The sequence below is a fragment of the Rhipicephalus sanguineus genome, chromosome 11 (assembly GCF_013339695.2).
Source record: "Rhipicephalus sanguineus isolate Rsan-2018 chromosome 11, BIME_Rsan_1.4, whole genome shotgun sequence".
Classification (NCBI taxonomy): domain Eukaryota; kingdom Metazoa; phylum Arthropoda; class Arachnida; order Ixodida; family Ixodidae; genus Rhipicephalus; species Rhipicephalus sanguineus.
Window position 1 is genome coordinate 128,307,932 of NC_051186.1, and position 19,588 is coordinate 128,327,519.

At 48.5% G+C, this 19,588-nt stretch overlaps 1 protein-coding gene across 2 annotated transcripts in view; it reads right to left on the bottom strand.

Annotated features, from left to right (window-relative positions):
• The window catches only part of LOC119374315 (phosphatidate phosphatase LPIN1), a 123,462-nt gene that overhangs the window by 70,082 nt on the left and 33,792 nt on the right, over positions 1-19,588 (bottom strand). Inside the window, exon 1 of one of the 2 annotated variants that reach the window (XM_037644391.2) lies at positions 4,705-4,926. The exons of the other annotated variant lie outside the window; for it this stretch is intronic. Coding sequence (XP_037500319.1) covers positions 4,705-4,821 — 117 coding nt within the window. The 5' untranslated portion in view covers positions 4,822-4,926. Of the gene's footprint in view, positions 1-4,704; positions 4,927-19,588 lie in introns of those variants that run through there. 2 annotated transcript variants of the gene reach the window in all.

Sequence of the window (19,588 nt, forward strand, 5' to 3'; positions counted from 1 at the left end):
ATGTCAAAAATACGACGAAACACTTTGAAATCCGTGACGTCAACATCGGAGATTGTGGCTGGAAATATAAAACACTGATTTTCTCATCTATAGATAGACCACTGGTGGTGAAATTCCGGACACTAGAGTTCTCAAAGCATAATTTATCCGTCTAAACTAATTTAATGCTTGACTTTAGTGTCCCTTTAAACGAAGGTGTGGGATCTCGAAATAGCAAAAACAAGCATACAGCTTGCGGACCTAGACAGCAACCTAAATGCCAAGTTTAACGCAAGCGCATTTCTGAAGCTGCAACGCCTCTTCGCTTCTCAGGTGTCTATACAATGCCTCATGAGGTCATGCGCTCAAGGTGATCACGTGGGAGCGGCACAACTGCGACGTGTCGACAACCGTCCCCTACAGCTCGGCCGGTCGCCTTTTACGGAGTTGCGTCGGTTGCCGCAACGAGTGGCAAGTAAAAATCATCGCTATTATATGGAGCGCCCGAATATTTCACAATCTTAATGCGTATTATTTGAGCTATTTTCGTTTATTTGACGGATAACAATGTGTCTGCAAGTACTTGATTACCTATAAACTATGAACTGTACGAGAGTGGCATTGTCTATTTTTAGTAGGAACATCTTCTCGCGAGGTGCAGACGTTTCTGTTGAAGGTAAACAAACACACATCACACAAAGAGGGAGAGAGTGAAAGTGAGGTATAGAAATAGAATAACAAACAAGCTCGTAGTCAGAAACATAAAATAATAAAACATAAAAATGACATGAATGAACTATATTTACAGAGGGAGCCGACCACGCTGTAAACGTTAACGTCGCATGGACAAAGAAAAGCAGACGGCGACGGTTTACAAATTGCAACGAGGAAAGACGCGCGCGAAGCGAGGGCTATTTCCTGCAACAACGTCTTGCCGGCGACTATAAGACTAGCTTTTCTCACAGCGATGACGGGCTAATTGGGTCGAGGGTGTCCCAAATATCAGGAGTCACACTGACCACCGACGATGCACGTGCAAAGCTTACAAGCGTCACTAAGGCACACTGAGGGCACACTGGGAGCACTCCGCGCACAGGGTCAAAAGTTTACGGGATGCGGGTTCAACAAAAAGTCACCGGCTTCCTTCAGCTGACGCTAACGAGGTCAAAGGCGAATGACAATGCTCTGCGAGGCAATCTTATACGGGTGTCACACGGGAACAGGTTTATTACAAGTAATTTTTGAATAAAAATGAATTCTGTGTTCCAGCCAATATTGCTCAGCACTGTACAAATTGTTTCACTTTAAGTTCACTTTGAATTCACTGTAATTTCAACTCTTAATCGCTCGGCATCAATATATTTGTATTTAACGTGAGGAGACTCTTGGTACCACTCGTGTTCACGACGCCGCCGGACGCCGCCGGGGCTTTTTGACCAATTGTCATACTGTAGGCTTTCGCCTATACATAACTTGCAACTACGTCACACCGCGGAACTCTGGGATACGATTTCGCTGCATGCGCCGCCATTACCGAGCACATGGCAGCAGACGACACCGACTCAAGCTGTGCGGCTCTCGCATTTCCCGTGAACGCTGCACATCGCAACGGCGATTTGTGCGACATTTGGCTGCTGCATGAGAAGTGTAAATCAATAAATAAAAGAAAAGACCAGACGCGGGGACGTACTGTTTGCCAAATGTGATCACAAACCCATGCGCGCATGAAAGAGCTGTCCGGGAAGCGGAGCACATGGCTTATGAGCGCGTAAACAGGAAGGACCCAGACGCTGTGCAACGTTTGTGTGTGCGGGTGTCACTTCATAACAGGCATGCTTCCGAATCTCCTCACCTTTTCGCCGAGTGTATCACCACGTAGTTACGCGCGAGGTCAACTTTTGTCCAAACGTGAAGCACCAAATTGAACACAGCGATCGCGCCTTGGTTTTCGGGAGGCCCTCTTAGCTCTTCGGTGAAACAAACCCCGACTGGGCGCCAAACATGTTTTTGGGCCATGGGTTTATGCAGCAATCAGCGACGAAATCTGTGCAGTTTGAGCGCCGCAAAATGCAGGCGGCGATATCGCCGCCGTACGAGACTCGTACGAAGTTTACGTGCGACACCACTGACGACACTGCAAGCTGCATAATGTCCTGAACAATTCTCGTTCGTCATAAGCGCAAGGCAAGCGATCAAAACACGTGCACTACGCCGAACGATCCGCGCACGAACGTAAACACAGCGCGGCCACTGAGACGTATGTGCTCGGTGATGGCGGACGGAAGACAGGAACTGACGTCACTTGCAAGTTATGTATAAGAAGAATCGAGTGTGAGCGATGTAGTTTGGGCATGCAACCTGCATTTCCATTGCGCAACCTGTAGTGGCGTGATGATGTAATATTTCAACGGCTGTTCGACAAAACTATACGCTTACATTCAACTTTCTTTCATTGAACCCACTTCCCGTAAACGTTCGACCCTGGCTGTACATGCACACCTCCAGGCGAAGACATAAATCTGTACACTATCAAACACTGAGTGCTCAGATTGCCGACAAGATATCTGAGCAGCGTGGTCGTAGACACTCCGATCGAGATCTGCATATACGATATAGAGTAACCCGCATCGAGTATACGCTTAGATAACCTCAATGCGCCGAACTGCGAGGTCTCTATTATAGCACGTTCCGTCACGTGCTTTCACAGCCGTCGAAGCAGATAAAAAAAAGAGAAAAAGGAAGAAAGAGACACGGAGAGAGAGAGAAAGATAAATCAAACAAACGAAAATGACACTATCGCATGGCTATACTCACACACCGCAATGTAAACAGCGCGTAGTCGTGCAAAGATTAAGTGCGCGATGCCGACAGGCAGTGCGGCCAGAGAAAGCCTGTGAGGAAATCTTGACTGTATATAGCTTTCCTTTACAGCGTGTCGCACGGACACTTTCGATCGCGATCGGGGCCAACGATTAGGCAACTTCTTGACTTATTCGCCTCAACTCCCTATATACGTAACACTGATCGCCGACCACGAAATCGTCAACTAGCATACCATGCAATATCTTGAAAGAACAAACAAACAAAAACACTAACGAAACAAACAAACAAAAACATAAACGCGGATCGATCACGCGCATAACGAAAGCGTGCAATTTCCCGTAACCAGCTTTCCTGTTGTCTCCGCTGAACGCGGAAAAAAAAAAAGAAATCAGCGCGCGCGCGTGTATATATATATATATATATATATATATATATATATATATATAATATATATATATATATATATATATATATATATATATATATATATATACACACACAGTCGATTCAGCTACACAAAGCCGGACTCGCTAAATGACCGCGCCATACCCAATCGACGTCATGGAAGGAACAGGACGCCTATGTATAAGCAGCTGCTGCACGCAGTTTCCCGAAGTCGACATCGCTTAGTCGTATAATGTTGCTGTCGGAGCAAAATTAACCGGCGCGCGGCCGCAATAGAAGGTGCACGCGGGAGAAATGAATGTCGTGCAAGGACACAACTACGCAACAGCGACGACGGGCATGCGTGCGAGAGAGAGAGAGAGAGAGATGGCATATACGGACTACACAGACCGCACCCGGGCGATTGAATTGATGTCGAAAGACCAATACCGTATTTACTCGAATCTATAGGCAGGCCCCGATTCTAAGCCGACCCCCGAAATTCGCAAGGCCAGAAAAAAAAAAAAAAAAACTTAATCATTGTACTCGAGTCTAAGCCGACTCCCCTACTTTCGCACATCCGTTTTTATTTTTTTTTTTCGAAAAAAAAAAACATCGGCTTAGATTCGAGGAAATACTATATGCCCCGAACGCGAGCGCTGTAGTGGAGAGAGGCGATGTGACAACGAAAAGTGCTGTCCTTTCTCAAACATGGACAATAACGATACAAAAAAATAAGAAAGAAAGAAAGAAACTAAGAAAGAAAGAAAGAAAGAAAGAAAGAAAGAAAGAACGAAAGAAAGAAAGAAAGAAAAAGGAAGAAAGTATTCTTGGGAAATCTATGTTGGTAATGCAGCAACTGGCGAGGTATCGGCCATTACTTGCGGGAAACGAGCAGTGAAATACAAGTCCACAATGTACCGTACATATGACATAATGATGTCGCTTCACGACTACACATATACAGAAAGAAACAAACTATCCACGCATTGGGAAGTATACGCACAGCGCACTTTATAGCGTTACACGTACCTGCAGTTTGTTTTTAGTAAGCGCTCGCGGAAGCTGTTCAGCTTTGTGGTTTATCGCTCGCCTTTCGTGTACCCATGAGCGTACGTTTACACAGCCAATCAATTAGACGAGCCTTTAAGTCAATCATACTCATCGAGTTATGAACGGGAAGGGTTATTCGTTCGGATCAAATATGTATGGGGTGAAGGGAACATCTTTCCCCTTTTATAACCCTTATGCCGGTGTCACACGTTGCGTTGCTGATCGCCAATGAGCCCGATCGAGATCAAGCTCCTGAACGGTCACCGTCTCGCTTCGGTAGCTTAATTTGCGTAAAGGAGCCGGTCACGATCAAGAAATTCGATCAGGGTCAGGCCAGATCGCGAACAAAAAGTCAACGTGTGACACCGGTATAAATTCCACCTGGCGGGATTCCGCAGAAGTCATTTGTCACATATGCATGCACTCTCCCAACTATAGCATTTAATAGCCACGGCGGTGGCGTACCTTTCCCAGAAGGCTCCACACGTGGTCCCTGTTCTGGATGAATCCCTCGAGGCACTGGTACGCCAAGTGCACCGTGGGGCTCGCGCTACGCGGGGGCACGATGCGGTCCAGATCCATCGCTTGCGTCCCCCACCGCGCCACGTGGGCGCCCGCTGTGGTCACTCGCGCACTTTACAGAAATAACCAAAGCTGTATTCCCAACAACCTCTCAGTCACAGTGTGTAAGCACGACGCGAAACTGCGATGCAGGGTTCAAGCCGCGGAAGTCGACTCACTCATTCAACAGAACGAACAACTTTTGCAAGACGACAGTTTCAAAACCGCGACTGCGTGAAGGACCCAGCTGTTCCTACGGCTTCTCAGACACAGTACACGTATCCCAAGCTGAAGTTACGACGCGAAGTTCAAGCCGGAGTCGATCCGTGAAACAAACAACTTTTCCAATCACGAGCAGCTTTCAAACTGCGAAGGTCCCAGTAGGCGCACTTCGGAGAGATATCCCCGTGACGACCGAAACCTTGCAGGTCCGATGTAGGGTCTTCACGAGAAGTTCATGAGAAAAGCTCTCACAAGAAACACTTTTTGGTCTGGTGCGACGACCCACGAGAGGCTGGTAGAGGCCACCGTGTAATCCTGACTCCGTATAGAGTTGGTCCTCTGTGACACTAAATACCTCGGAGAGCTCCTAGAGGGTGTTCTCGATGCCAGCCGCCCGTAAAGAATAGAAGGCGCGCGCAAACAAAGCGCCTTTTTTCCAGTGGCAACGCGGTATGTTCGCGTAAACAACCCAATGGCGCCGATAGTGGAGCACGCACCGAGTGAAGTCAGAGCACGCGTTTCCGCGGTCTAGAAAACAAGATATACAAAAGGTGGGGAAGTCGCGCCAGCCGACGCCAGAAGATGGATGCGCGCATTGCCGTTCAGATGTGAAGGAGGAGGAGGAGGAGAGAAGAACGAGAGAGAGCGGATTGTCGGTGACGTAGTCTGCCACAGACGACGTAGGAGACAGTCAAATCGGGTGGGGGAGGAGGAAGGAATGTGGGAGGATGACGGCAGGCAGAAAGCGAGAGGATGCGAGGGATAGCGCGCAATCAAGAACACGCACGAGGGGAGAACGAAATTAAAAGCTCGGAACACTGCCGATTTCGTCTGGGATGTAGTTCCGTGCAGAAAGGGCCTGGTTGCGATGTAGTTTCAGGAAACTTTACATACGATCGTCTACACGCATTATGGAACGCGCACGGTGTATTTACGGCGCTAATAAAAGACGGGACGTGGCAAAATATGCGGGACAAAATTTTGTTTTTCCTGACCGTTTAGCTGTGTGTACGTCTCTGTTCGCGTCGTAAACGTATAGATGCTTGCGCAGTTGTTGCTGCTTACACATATTGCTGTTTTTATTATTGTTATTATTATTATTTTGTAGTTTGAGGATGCGGTAAACAGAAACAGCGGTGAGATGCGAAGCTAGCACCATCGCGGAGGCTGATGCTTCGGACGGTGCACAGCCGAGGTGGAGCCCGATGATGCCAGCGAATTTGAAGATTCGAAGGCTGTGGTTTCTGATCCCACCGACGAAACGTGTGATTTTTCTGTCCACTTTAAATAATTTTAATTTATCTGATAATACCTGCACTACAGTTTAAAGACAATAATTAATGTCCCCAATGCTTTCCTTGTCTGAAGTGTCGGATTAATTTTGTTGTGTGTGTCTAACAAAGAAACGAGGCCCTCGAAAAAATTACCCTTTCGTTCAGCGGCGACCGTGGAGCGTCGTAATCGGGGTCATTCGCGGTCGGGGCAACCTTGACATGTGTTCGCCCTCGCGACTTCGGTTCGAGGCGCTCGCAGCTTTCGCAACGTTGCACGGAACTTGTAAACCAGACTACGCCAGACGCTACGGCGCCAACACCGCCGAGACAAGTGTGGACGGGGAAGGAGATCGGTGCAGATTGCAGCCGCGGCACTTACGAAACGCAGCTGGTGCGGCTCCTTCGCGAGTGAGGTGGCAGGTGCGGAGGGGAAATCCCCCAACAAACAACAGGACTCTCCTCTCTCTCTCTCTCCTCAGAGCACTCTTTCCCGCCACGGTCTGTCTCTCCGAACTGAGGAGGAGAGAAGAGGCATTGTGCCAATGACTCGATGCCAAGGCGTATGCTCGCGCCGCGGGGCAAACACATTGCTGCGCGTGCGCAATCGGATTTCAAGACACGAAAGGCCGCGATCGAACGAGAACAATGCGGGGGTAAGGTGACATCTCGGGAACTGCGCGAAGAACGCGACTGTACAGATCACACAGACAAACGGTACTCTCGTTGTTTCTCGTACTAGTCACCCTGCAGAAGTTCCATTACGTGTGTGTACCAACCAGCTCGGATTACATAACACCCACAAGTAAACATCACGACCTGAAAAGAGGTGATCTGAGGGGCGACTCACAGCACAATAGGGAGTTGTGGATTTTGCGCATTCAAATGGCTTTCGGTACCCAAAGAGATGTTTGCGTACGCTAAGCCATGCGTTCATATGTTTATCGATTCGCGTTCCTTCGTAAGCCTATCGATTTGCGTATATCCACACTATGAGCGCGCACAATCTAAGACTACACCGAATATGACAAGAAAAATGGCTGGAAAGAGAGATTGAGGGGCGAGGACAAGAAAGTGTCGCGACCCTACAGCCTGCCAAAAGAGCAAGGCTCGAATCGCTGGCAACCAACTCCGTTCGGGATGTTTTCCACGAACCTGATACGAGCAGCACGTACGTCATCGTTCGGGAAAAGAACCCAAAAGCGCCGCTTCGCGCGTTGCCTCTCTAGACTTTAGAGCGTTTCAGTGCCGGGTCCCCAAAGCTGCTTACGTAGGTAAGCTCATGCGCTCATTTGTATTTCCCTTGGGTGCGGCTGAGAGTACAAAGGAACGCGAGAGCGTGCGTACGCAAGTGGTTTGGGGTCCCCGGTTCTAAAACTCTCTTTTATAGAGTTTCAGTGCCGGGGACCACAAGAGGCTTGCGTACCCAAGCTCTTGGGCTGCTGTCGTATCAGCGGATATCCTACACATCGGCCGACGGTTTACGTTATATAGCCAACGCTCGCCGCCATTTATTCAACATTCGGCAACAATCTGTGTGTGTTCCAATAGACGCAATAGACGGCTAAATATACAGGTAAGTGGACAGCTACCATCTTAAGTCCCGTTCCGATTTTCCCGTAGCCGGCAAAATAGACATAGCAGAGCATTGGTTCGGGGTAGTTGGTAATCAGTAATCTTTATAGCGCAGAACTTACACAACATACAAATATACAGGACACGTACAAGCTCTGTAAGTGTCGTGTACCTTTGGCTGTTGTGTAAGTTCTGCGCTGTAAAGATAATAATAATAATAATAATAATAATAATAATAATAATAATAATAATAATAATAATAATAATAATAATAATAATAATAATAATAATAATAATGAAGCTGCATCATAAGCTAAAGCTCCTAAAATAAACAGCTTTGAGAAGACGGCATCGCAGACAAAAACGATGCACACCATACTTCGCTGTCGTAACAAGATGGCCGCCAGCGAAATACTCGGGTAGCTCGGATCTCGCCGGTACGGTCATCTACACACAAGCAGACACTATTCCACGCGCTCAATGTAAACTACGTTCAATTTTTCATAAATGTGAACCCCGAAAGAAGTTAGAAAAGTTAGCAGTTATGTTTTTCTTAGCTTTCCCTTGCCGACGCGAGGTGGCGTCACGTCGCGCAGACGTCATCCAGACGCGTTCCATTTCTCGGAATACTGGGGCTCGATGCTGTCTTCTGAGCAGTCAACGCCGACTGTCTACGATGTTGTCCAGAATTGGAACACAGCCTAGATAGCCGACATTTGCAAGTATATATAAGCCAAATCTAGCCTTCATTAGCTAACACTAGCGAAAGTAAGCTAGTGCTAATCAGTTCTAATCAGTGCCGGTAATACGCATGTAATTACGGTCAGCCATGACACCAAGGCCGCGGTTCACGAATGACGGGGAGGAATGCGAATATATGTGGTCCAAGGCATATAAGAAATAAAGAGCTGGCTCGCTGTCTAGACGCGTTAGCCCGCGAAGGGCCGGCATGCTACGCAGGATATACCTCCCAACTTAATCAGCATTCAACAATCGAGGCCACCTCTCCCCTACCCCAGCTTTCCAAGCACCCTCGGCCCGCTCGAGCTGTCACTATAGAACGACGCAGGAAATTTATGAAGGTCGCCGAGTCCTCTTCCGCCTACAGGAGACAAGGCGCGCGCGGGCGGCGGATAAAGAAAAATAAATGGAAAGCTTCAGCGTGTCCGGTGTTGCGGAATACGCGAGGGAGTTTGCGGAATACTGGGTCACCACCGGACGCTCTTGCATCTTTCGACGCTTCGTCTACATACTTATAGACACGTTTTCATTCATTCAACAACTGTTCTTGACGAAAAATTGGAGGCGACCCTATAATCCTGGACTTAGGTGTCTGATAGCTGCACTTGCACGTCGGCGTTTCCGTGCCCCGGTGTGTTCCTCGGGTTATCGTTGTTTCGTCGCGCCGTCCCATACCTTCGCACTAACAAGCACGAAGACGACAGAATAGATGCCATCATCCGCAAGGCGACTAAGCGAGCTCTGGATCTCCCTGTGGCCACCTCCAACGCCAAACTCAGAGCTTTAGGCGTGCTCAACTCCTACCAGGAGTTGCGGGAGGCCCACCTTGTGAATCAATACACGCGGCTCGTGCAGACGGCTCCCGGGCGCCGCCTGCTAAACCGATTACAGATCCAACACGTTTGCCCTGCAGAGGAGGCGGAGCGTATTCCGGAACTGTGGCGCCATATGCTCTCGGTCTCTCCGCTCCCCAGTAACATGGATACGCACACGCACGAAAGCAGACGACAAGCGCGGGCTCGGACGCTTGAAAGACAACACGGCTCTCGACCTGGTGTATTTTACGTGGACATAGCAGGGCCTTCGCCCAAAGGATTTTACACGGCCTCTGTAATTCACCAGGAAAAACACGTCAATGGGCTCTCCTTCCGAGCACAAAATTCAGAGCGAGCTGAGGAAGTAGCGATAGTGCTTGCTGCCGCGGATCCCAATTCGAAAGTCATCATCACGGACTCCCGTAAAGCATGTGCTCACTACTTGGCAGGGGAGATACCCCCTTAGCCGGCCAAATTCCAAAACGGGCTACCATTGATCCGACCCCGAAACGCATTATATGGGCTCTTGGCCATCAGGGCTTACGAGGTAATGAGGCCGCTGACGCGGCCGCCCGAGCGCTTACCCACCGGGCTCCTCACCCTGGCTCTTATGACTCGGAGGCCAATACACCGCTTCTGCGGTTCAAAGAAATTCTCTCATATTATCGCGACACTCACCGCCTTTTCCCGGCTCCTGCAAAGGGGCTGAGTAAGGCGGATGAGCGAACTCTAAGGCGCCTGCAGACAGGTACTCTACTCTGCCCTGCAATACTAAAGCACTACGATCCAAACACGGATGGGCGGTGCCCACACTGTGGGGAGACCTGTGATATATCTTCCACATGGTGTGGGCATGTACTAAAAATCCCCACCTGCCCCCTTCCCCTTTACGAGAGGCATGGGAGACTGCCCTCCTCAACTGCTCCTCACTGGAGTCGCAACGGGCTCTGGTGCGACGGGCGCGAGACGGGGCCTCGTCATGCGGTGTCCCGGACTAGGGACGCCGACCATGTACCGGGGTCATGCTTTGGCCCCCAAACTCTCTTTCTTTTTCTTTTATAATAAATGTTTTTTCATCATCATCATCGTCGCGGTGCCGAAACGGATCTAGAGGCCACATAGAAAGACGCGCGTGATTGAGACATCATCCGCCAGGTGCTGCAACAATCCCGGCTGCTCAGAATGAAAACCGTCTGCTCTTTCAGAGAAGTCATTTAATGAACTTCCATTAATTATCCTGACAGTTAATTGCCCTACTTTTAACTAAGCTTATGCTGATATCATATATGTACCTGACATAACTCTGAACTTGAGCCATTTTATATTTTGTTTTATTTTTACAAGACTCCATTCCGAATATTCGGAAAACCGGAAGGAAGTACTCGACCGGAAGTGCTAGAAAGAGAATCTCTTCAAAAGTTTATTGTGAGCATCTGGAATCAAAAGGTATTTCAACGGTTTCAACGGAGAGGGGAGCTCCCCCTTTCTGGATTGAGGCACGGGAATACGCTGACGTCGCTGCCTCGGCAGTGCATTTTTTTGGTGCCACAGCCCAGAGGGGATAATGGCGGCCCTCAGGGAGCCTTCGTTGAAAAGGTGCATGGACCTCTTCACGGGAGAGAACACACCTCAATCTTGGGCTGGGGCACGGGAGTACAATGGCTGGCGCCACAGCCTCGGCAGTGCATTTTTGGAGGCTTACGTCTACTTATCACAGCCCAGAGGGGATTATGACGGCACCCAGGGAGCCTTCATTGAAAAAGTGTACATTAGTCCGAGAGGAGTTCGCCTGGTGTAAATTTGCACTCTCTTTGTACACCCTGCGCTTGAAACACACACGGCACGGCCGGCGCCCGTGTTGTGCCCGTACATGGTGGGCCGGCGGTGTTCCAGCTTTTCTCTTTCCTTTGACCCCGAAACGTTACCCCGGGCGTGTCTCGCGTGGCCGTCCGACTGGCCGCCTTTTCTTTCGCTTCTCTCTCGTTCGACGCGGTTGGTTTGTTCGGTCTGCAGCCGAGCCGTTGTCGCCGGCGCAGAGTAACGGCCGCGCTGCTAGAGCCTTGAACTTGTTCGAGGCACAGCGTGTGGACTCTATACCGCTTTCAAGGAGTTATAGAGGTCACTCGCACGCTGCCGCCTAATCCAATGAATGCGAATGTTTGGAACGATGACGCGTAGGTAGTGCATTCTAGCTATATGTACTCGTTTATGGGACATACTATACTCTAAACAACGTAAATATAACGGAGCACAAGAAGAATAAAACATATAGAGTCAGGAGCTATACCATGCGTTCCCTTAACGCTTGTGGCGTTTCCGCGCATTTTACAGTATAGTATGCCTTAGTACCAACATGCCAGGCTAACCACCACGTTGAAATGATTTTATATTGGGCTTCAGCGGGTTGAATTTAATAAGCTGGATTGAGACTAACAGCGCGAACGTTAAACTTGAACACAAAATAGACAGCGAAAGAAAAAGCAGACATCACGGCGCTACTTTCAACTGATTTATACGCCCGCAAAACAACCGTAATGTAGAAGTCCTTCGTTATAAGGGTCATTTCGTTGTAGGTGCGTGCATACTATCACGGCCACACGGTTAAGAAAGAAGCAAAGGTGCGGCCCGCTGCGTGCCCAGAAAACAGCGGGAGCTGCCTAGTTGAACATATTGCCGCCGTGGCGCCACAAAACGGGTCGCAGCAAGGTGGTTTAAAGAACACACGAGTGTCTGTTTTGCGGATTTTCTTGAGGAGCCTCGAACTCTTGAGAAATATTATTTGGGATCATGTTATCAACACTCTTCTCGATGCACTATTCTCGTCGGAAACAACGATATCTTATTTTATCATAAGGACTTTTAACGCCATTCAGTGTCCCACGAAAATTCGTGGTACCCGATGTTGAAATCCTTGATTGCCGTTTAAAGACACCATGAAACGCAGCGGCATGCTCGGCATGCCCATATATGTCTGGATACAACGACTCGCGCACACCGCAACCCTGTTTTTTTTCTCTCTTTTTCGTTCTAAATGCGCGTGGCTGTACGTCTACCAGCGTCAACGCGGACGGAACTGTCAACACAGCGTTCACGCTTGTGCCCGTGTGTTTCAGCGCGATGCGACAGGCCGCGCCTTTTTTTTTTTATCGAGCGGCCTTGATACTATTAAAGGGGCGGTACGGGCGAAATAAAGTTTGCCCTCGCGTTTTTTTTTTTTTGTGTGTGTGTGTGTGTGCGTGCGTGCGTGCGTGCGTGCGTGCGTGGTGCGTGCGTTTGTGTGTTTGTTTGTTTGTTCGTTTAGTTACCGCACCAAATACGTAGCTACACGCTTAGTACACCAACCCGATAGCGTCGAGTTGAGTTGAATCGGATGTCGGGTCAAGTCATGTCGTGCAATCCCGTTTAAACGCTGCCGTATGTCTGTGCGAACGTCGTACGTGGATGGTTCCGGATTAATTCCGACCACCTGGGGTTCTTTTATGTGCACCCAAATAAAAGTACACGGACCTCAAGCATAAAACGAAAAAAAGAAAAGTACGCAGAAAAAGAGCACGGTCAGTACAGCCGATCGAGAGCCAACAAATAACAAACATATAGCACCCCCATTACACAACACGAGACGCGTGTGAAGAGTCTGTCCGCGAGACCGGATGTGGACGGACATGCATGCACGGACAGGCGAGAAGAAGCAAGCCAGGTGCGCATACTATTTCGGCAGAGGACGTGACCCTCCCCTCTCGCCCCGCCCATGCTAGTGTGTGTTTGTATGCTTGCCTATACAAACAGTAAAAATTAAAGGCAGGTGGGGAAGTGGCCAATACCTCCACCATGAAACCTCAAAAGGGACAAATGACGACAGAGCGCAGCGCTGAAATCGTATATTCAGACCGTATAGACACCGGAGCCGTAAAGGATATGTGCGAACAGCCGATACGTGAGAGCGAAATGTACTTGCGCGGCTTCCCGCAAACGTTACGTGGCAAGTGAACGATCGCAGATGGCGCACTACTATATGCGCCTCTTAGCAGCACCAGCAGATGTGAAAGTAGTAGTAGTAGTAGTAGTAGTAGTAGTAGTAATCGTCTTAATCGTCCGTTGGATTCATTTGGTTGTGCCTAACAAAGAAACGAGCCCCTTGGCTATCCAGGCTAGCGTGCCTGGATAGCGAAGTCGTCTTTCTTTCTTTCTTTCTTTCTTTCTTTCTTTCTTTCTTTCTTTCTTTCTTTCTTTCTTTCTTTCTTTGCCTGTAGTCGTTCTCAGGGTTATTTACAGGCCACGCCGTAGCGGCTAGTATAGTGGGATCTGCCCAAATTCTGTGGCACATACCCGTTCATCATGGTGATGGTTTTCGGGCACGCTCACACACTTTACGCCGAGCTAGAACAGCTTCTCTGCTAATAAGAAAGCATTCGTTTTGAGAGCCCAAGATGGCGGCGCGCTGATGTACCTTATGGGAAATCATCTACAGATGAGTAGAAAAAAAAATACAGGGTGAGAGGACAGTTTTTTTTTCTTTGGAGATGTTCTCTTCTTCGTAAAACATCGGTTTGTTAGGCGAACGAAAAACACAAAAAAAAAACAAGAAAAAAAAACAGTCGAAACTCACGAGCAAGTCGTGACAGAAACCAGCAGCGGAAACGGACAGCTGAGACAAAGAGAGAGAGAGAGAGAGAGAGAGAGAGAGAGAGGGGGGGGGGACAAAAGAGGGAGAGAAAACATGTATGCGAGAGAGAGGATGAGGCGGAGATGGTGTGGCACCGTCTCGTCTGGATTGCTTCCGGAGCTCCGCTTCCCTTCCCTAGCAGTGTAGCACGCCTCTCTCACGTTGTTTCGTCTCGTTTATAGATAGATATATTTCTTGGCGCTTCATGAAAACCTGGCTGAGACATTAGCGCAAGCAGTAGCTGCGCTAGTAGTACCAGTACTGGTAATTCGTTGTTTATTGAATAAATGATACATCGATCAACGAACAAAATGAAGGCAATAATGATTCCTGGGGTTTTACGTGCCAAAATCCCGATATGATTGCGAGTCACTATAAGGCAATGACTAAAACGATAAATACACGTCTTCTTTCTTGTGTTTGTCGTTTCATTCCTAGCGCTAATCTGTCTCAGCCATGCAGTTATGCCCGACTAACCAGTTCAACAATTAGTTTAGAACATATATACTTCTTGCACGATGCAAACAGACTAAACTATACGAAATCGCTTCCATGTGTTTCTTCTTTCATTTCGACTCACTTCGTCCTATCCCTAATAATTATAATTGTTGGGGTTTAACGTCCCAAAACCACGATATTATTATGAGGGACGCCGTTGTGGAGGGCTCGGGAAATTTCGACCATCTGGTGTTCTTTAATGTGCACCTATATCTAAGTACACGGGCTCCTGGCATTTGACCTCCATCGAAATGCAGCCGCCGCTGCCGTGATTCGATACCGCGACCTTCAAGTCAGTAGTCAAGCACCGTATAACCACTAGACCACAGTGGCGGGTCCTCATCCTGTCACTAAACAAATAGTATATACCTCTCGGGCAGTGACGTCGCACACACGGACTCCCAGCAGTTATATATCCACGTCGTTTTGCCAGTCAACGCGACATGTAGTCATTCTAAGTTCGTTAAAAAGTACCGCCTCCTCTTTCATCAAGCGTGCACCCCCCCCCCCCCACCCCATCCCCTTCTTTTCTTGTTTATTTTTCTTTAATGAGCACACATGTACGACAACGTTACTCGCGTCATTTTCAAACACTGCGTACACGATGATGACGGTGAAACGTCGTTGAGAAGAAGAAAGCCATTTGCAAGCGCGGCCGCCTTACGCAGATTGCGAAGCATCTCACATCCATTATACATACGTATAATGGATGCGAGTGCTTCGTCGTCTGTCGAAATACGAAACTGAGGCCAGACGGACGCAGCGCCAAGGGGGCCAGATACCTACCATCAGGCCGGTCGTGCGTGTGGAGTCTGGCCCCATTATTCTGCGATTCGTCAAAATTCCTCCACAGTGCGAAATTCTGCAATCACGGCATTTCGAGACATTAATGGAGAGGCTGTGACAGCCTTATGGGGCAATCATGAATGTGCTGAACAGACGATTTCGACATATTAAGAATGTGCAGAATTTAGGTGCACGTTAAAGAAACCCCAGGTGGGTCAAAATTAATTTTGGAGTCGCCTTTTAGTGCTTGACTATACTGACCCGAAGGTCGCGGTATCGAATCTCGGCCGCGGCGGCAGCATTTCGATGAAGGCGAAAATGTTTGAGGCCCGTGTGCTTAGATTTAGGTGCACGTTCAAGAACCCCAGGTGGTCGAAATTTCCAGAGCCCTCCACTACGACGTCCCCGATAATCATGTCGTGGTTTTGAGACGTTAAACCCCAACAATAATTTTGGAGTCGGCCCACATAAAGCGTGCCTCATATTGTCACGTAGCCAGGAACGATGCAGGGTTCTTTTGCTGAACAAGGTTTATTGGAGCGAACTCGTGCTCCGCAATAGACCTAACGAATATATAAGCGGCGAAGAAGCAGTCAACACAGCGACGTGCACAGGAGAGCGTCGGCGGAAAACTAATGTCGTGGCGTTTTTTCTGCGAGCACTTATACCTCGGCGTTATCCTTTCGGAACCATCGAATTATAACGGTGTCACACGGTGCGCTGCTGATCGTGATAAATAAAGCCCGATTGGGAACGAATTTCCGAACAGTGATTCTGATTCCCTTCTGCAGCTTGCGTAAAGGAGCCAATCACGATCGAGAAATTCGATCCTGATCAGGCCCGATCCCGATCAAAAGCGACCGTGTGACACCGGTATAAGACCGATAACACTGTTCTATAGTGGCGACCCGGACGAAGCACTCTTGATGTGACCGAGGAGGGGTTGAGGCTGCCACCCAGGTTCCGGCAAAGAAGGGATCTTGCGACGCTTCACACGTACAAGAAGAAAACCTGTTTAATTACATATTTACAGGTTTTCTTCTTGTACGTGTGAAGCGTCGCAATATCCCTCCTTTGCCGGAACCTGGGTGGCAGCCTCAACCCCTCCTCGGTCACATCACTTTCACAATCAAATCAGGTAGCCTGCTCGTCATAGAAGAGAGAGGGAAACACTTAGCTTCGAACTTATCGATAAGACAACCGGGCGCAGCCAGCCGCTGGCAACAAGACACATAGGAGAACAAACCAGAAGCCACTTGCTCGCGGCAATATAGCGGTATCGTGGTTTTGGCAAGTAAAACGCCACAATTGACAAGATTCCTGGTCGTCAGGAAGACCCTTCGGTGAAGTCTAACCGCTCGAAAAATTTTCTATCAGTTATACCTGCAGCGTCAACCGGATGTTACGTCAATTTTTTTTTTACCCTTCCGCCCGGTCCATTGCGTAACAAGTGGGCCGGCACGCAAAATGTTTACCTGACGGAAGTCTATGGGCGTCATTGGAGGTGACAGGGGCTCGTTCGAGCGCATACATTTCCGGATACCTTTAACCTCTAACGCACTTCCTGACGTACAGTCGCTTAGCCCAATAGGTTTACCTTCATAGCCGGTAATGTCCTCATTCTTTCTTCTTTTTCCAGTGGCTGACGGAAACGACTCAAGGTTTAACCCTCCCTTCACGAGCATGCGTTAATTACGACATGGGTGGGACAAAAAAAGAAGAAAGAAAAGAAACACATCCGGTGGCGAAGCTTGAGCCTTGACGACACAGAGACGACAGTTCTCGGCGACATATCATCATTATCATTATCACAATCTATGCCAGTGGAGGCGGAATGAAGGTACGATCGTAGACCGCGCCTTGGGTGCACGTTAAAAGGACGACAAGTAAGAGATACTCGATCAATTCCAACCGATAAACATAGGGCTGAAATGCGCAAAGATTGTCGTGGTGTTAAGCTTCACTGAAAAATCTTTGCAGGACTTTTTTGTTATTTTAATGTTCCTTCTTTTTGTCTACAATTTTAAGACGTTGGCGATGGTACACACACACACACACACACACACACACACACACACACACACACACACACACACACACACACACACACACACACACACACACACACGCGCGCACACACACACACACACACACACACACACACACACACACACACCAGTGGCGTCAGAAGTTTATTTCGGCGGAGCGGATTGGGGGGGGGGGGGGAGGCGTTCAGCCATACTTCATGTGCATAGGTCGGCGAAAAATGTGGAGCTCATTCAGACTCACTCCTGAATTATATTTTGCCCTTAGAGCTCACTCGGACTCAGACTCACCAAAGCTTTCCTCAACCGGACTCACTCGGAGTCAGTCTCACTGAATTTTTTCTCAGCCGGACTAACTCGGACTCGGACACACGACTCGATCTGAGTCTGAGTGAGTCGACTCATGAGTCTAGCGTATAATTATCTTATTATCTTTTTCAACCATGGTGTCAATGCTCTTTAACACCAATATCTCGAAGAATTGGTGTTCTATTTGGCACCTTTTGATCTTATACATTCAAATATGAGTTATCTGTGGTTGTAATCGACATTTTTATTGAAAGAGATGACTCACACGAGGTACTTTTATCAAGAACTTCCTGTGGAAGAGCCACGGAACTTGGCCCCCTTCATAACTCACGCCTCTCATTAATAAATATCGAGCTGGCGTATGAACACTATACTGCTTTGAGGTATGCGTGAGTCAACGGGAGCATAAACATGAGCGACATAAGGCTCATACTAATGCTGAAGTTCTGTAGATAGAACCACAGGTCGGCAAAAGAGGGCGGAGCTCAAGCTCAGTCAAAAGACATATTTTGCGCTTAGGGCTCACACGGACTCAGACTCACCGAAATTTTTCTCAACGGGACTCAGACTCAAACTCACCAAACTAGATCTGACCCGGACTCACTCAGACTCACGGCTCGAACCGAGTCTGACTGAGTCGACTCGCCAGTGAGTTCATGTGTGTTCGCGCGTGTACAGTCGTCAGCAAGCTTGACACGAACGATCCGCAGCGTTGCCTGGACTGGTTTGACTGATGCCAGCCGCGAAGCGCTGGGCGCTGTTGCCGAGATAATACCTCGGTATCCTTGGATAGTATGTCGGCATGCATTGGTGACATCACGGCAACAGAACCCTACACGGCGCTAGCGTCAATCAAACCGCATCAGGACACGCTGCGGAGCGTTCGAGTTAAGCTTGCTGACGACTGTACATACCGATACAAAATTGAAAAGTATCGGAAAGGGGGGGAGATGTTGAACCCCCTTTTTCTCTTTCTGTGTTTCTCTTTCTAACTCTCTCTCTCTTTTCTCGGTCTCTCGCCCATAGCAACGCAACCATATGGTTCCCATGAATGCGCTTGTTCTGCTAGGGTGTCTGGATAACCGAAGGGATATGACGCTCCCCTTCGGACCGCGGGTATTCAAATCCCGCCTCGCCAAAAAATTTTATTTCCTTTTATTTACTTCTTCTCCACCTCCTCTCCACTTCTCCTATCCTCTAATTGCTCCAACGCGTTGCTAGGCGAAGCACGGTGACGTCATCACTCGGCGAGGTTCTTCTGCGCACCCCGAACGGCCTAACCTAAAGAAACTGAAAATTTTCCTGTCAGTACACTCCTTCAAAGTGAGATGTTCCTTTAGTTTTCCAATCATGTATGAACACGACACTATTGCACGCATTCCGGTCGATTTCTTTCTCCTCGAGGTAATGCTGACGAAATAGTTCATTCAACGTCAGAAATCCGGTCGCTTAAGACAGCGACGCACTTCGAGTTCTGATTACACCGCAATGAATGGCTCACGTTGTGAAACTACACCGTACACACACTGCCGTGCATTCGGAAACAGGGATTGCATACAGTATACTGTTCGCGCTTAATGCACGGACTTTCCAGAAACTCAGTGACCGTTTAATGGAACACTGACAGCCGTTCTCGAAATCGTGGAATCCGGGTAATAACACGCACGCGCGTCTCGTGCGTATGCAGCAACGATGACGTATAGGAAGACACGGAGAACGGGAAAACACCAGAGATATCTCGACGTAACAGGCACGTAGGCCTGTTACGTCCTACCTTCTATATTCCCGGGCAACTTCATCTTTTTGCCATGGTAAGACTTCCTTTCGAACAATTAAGCCTTGCCCCCTACCCCCCCGAAAAAG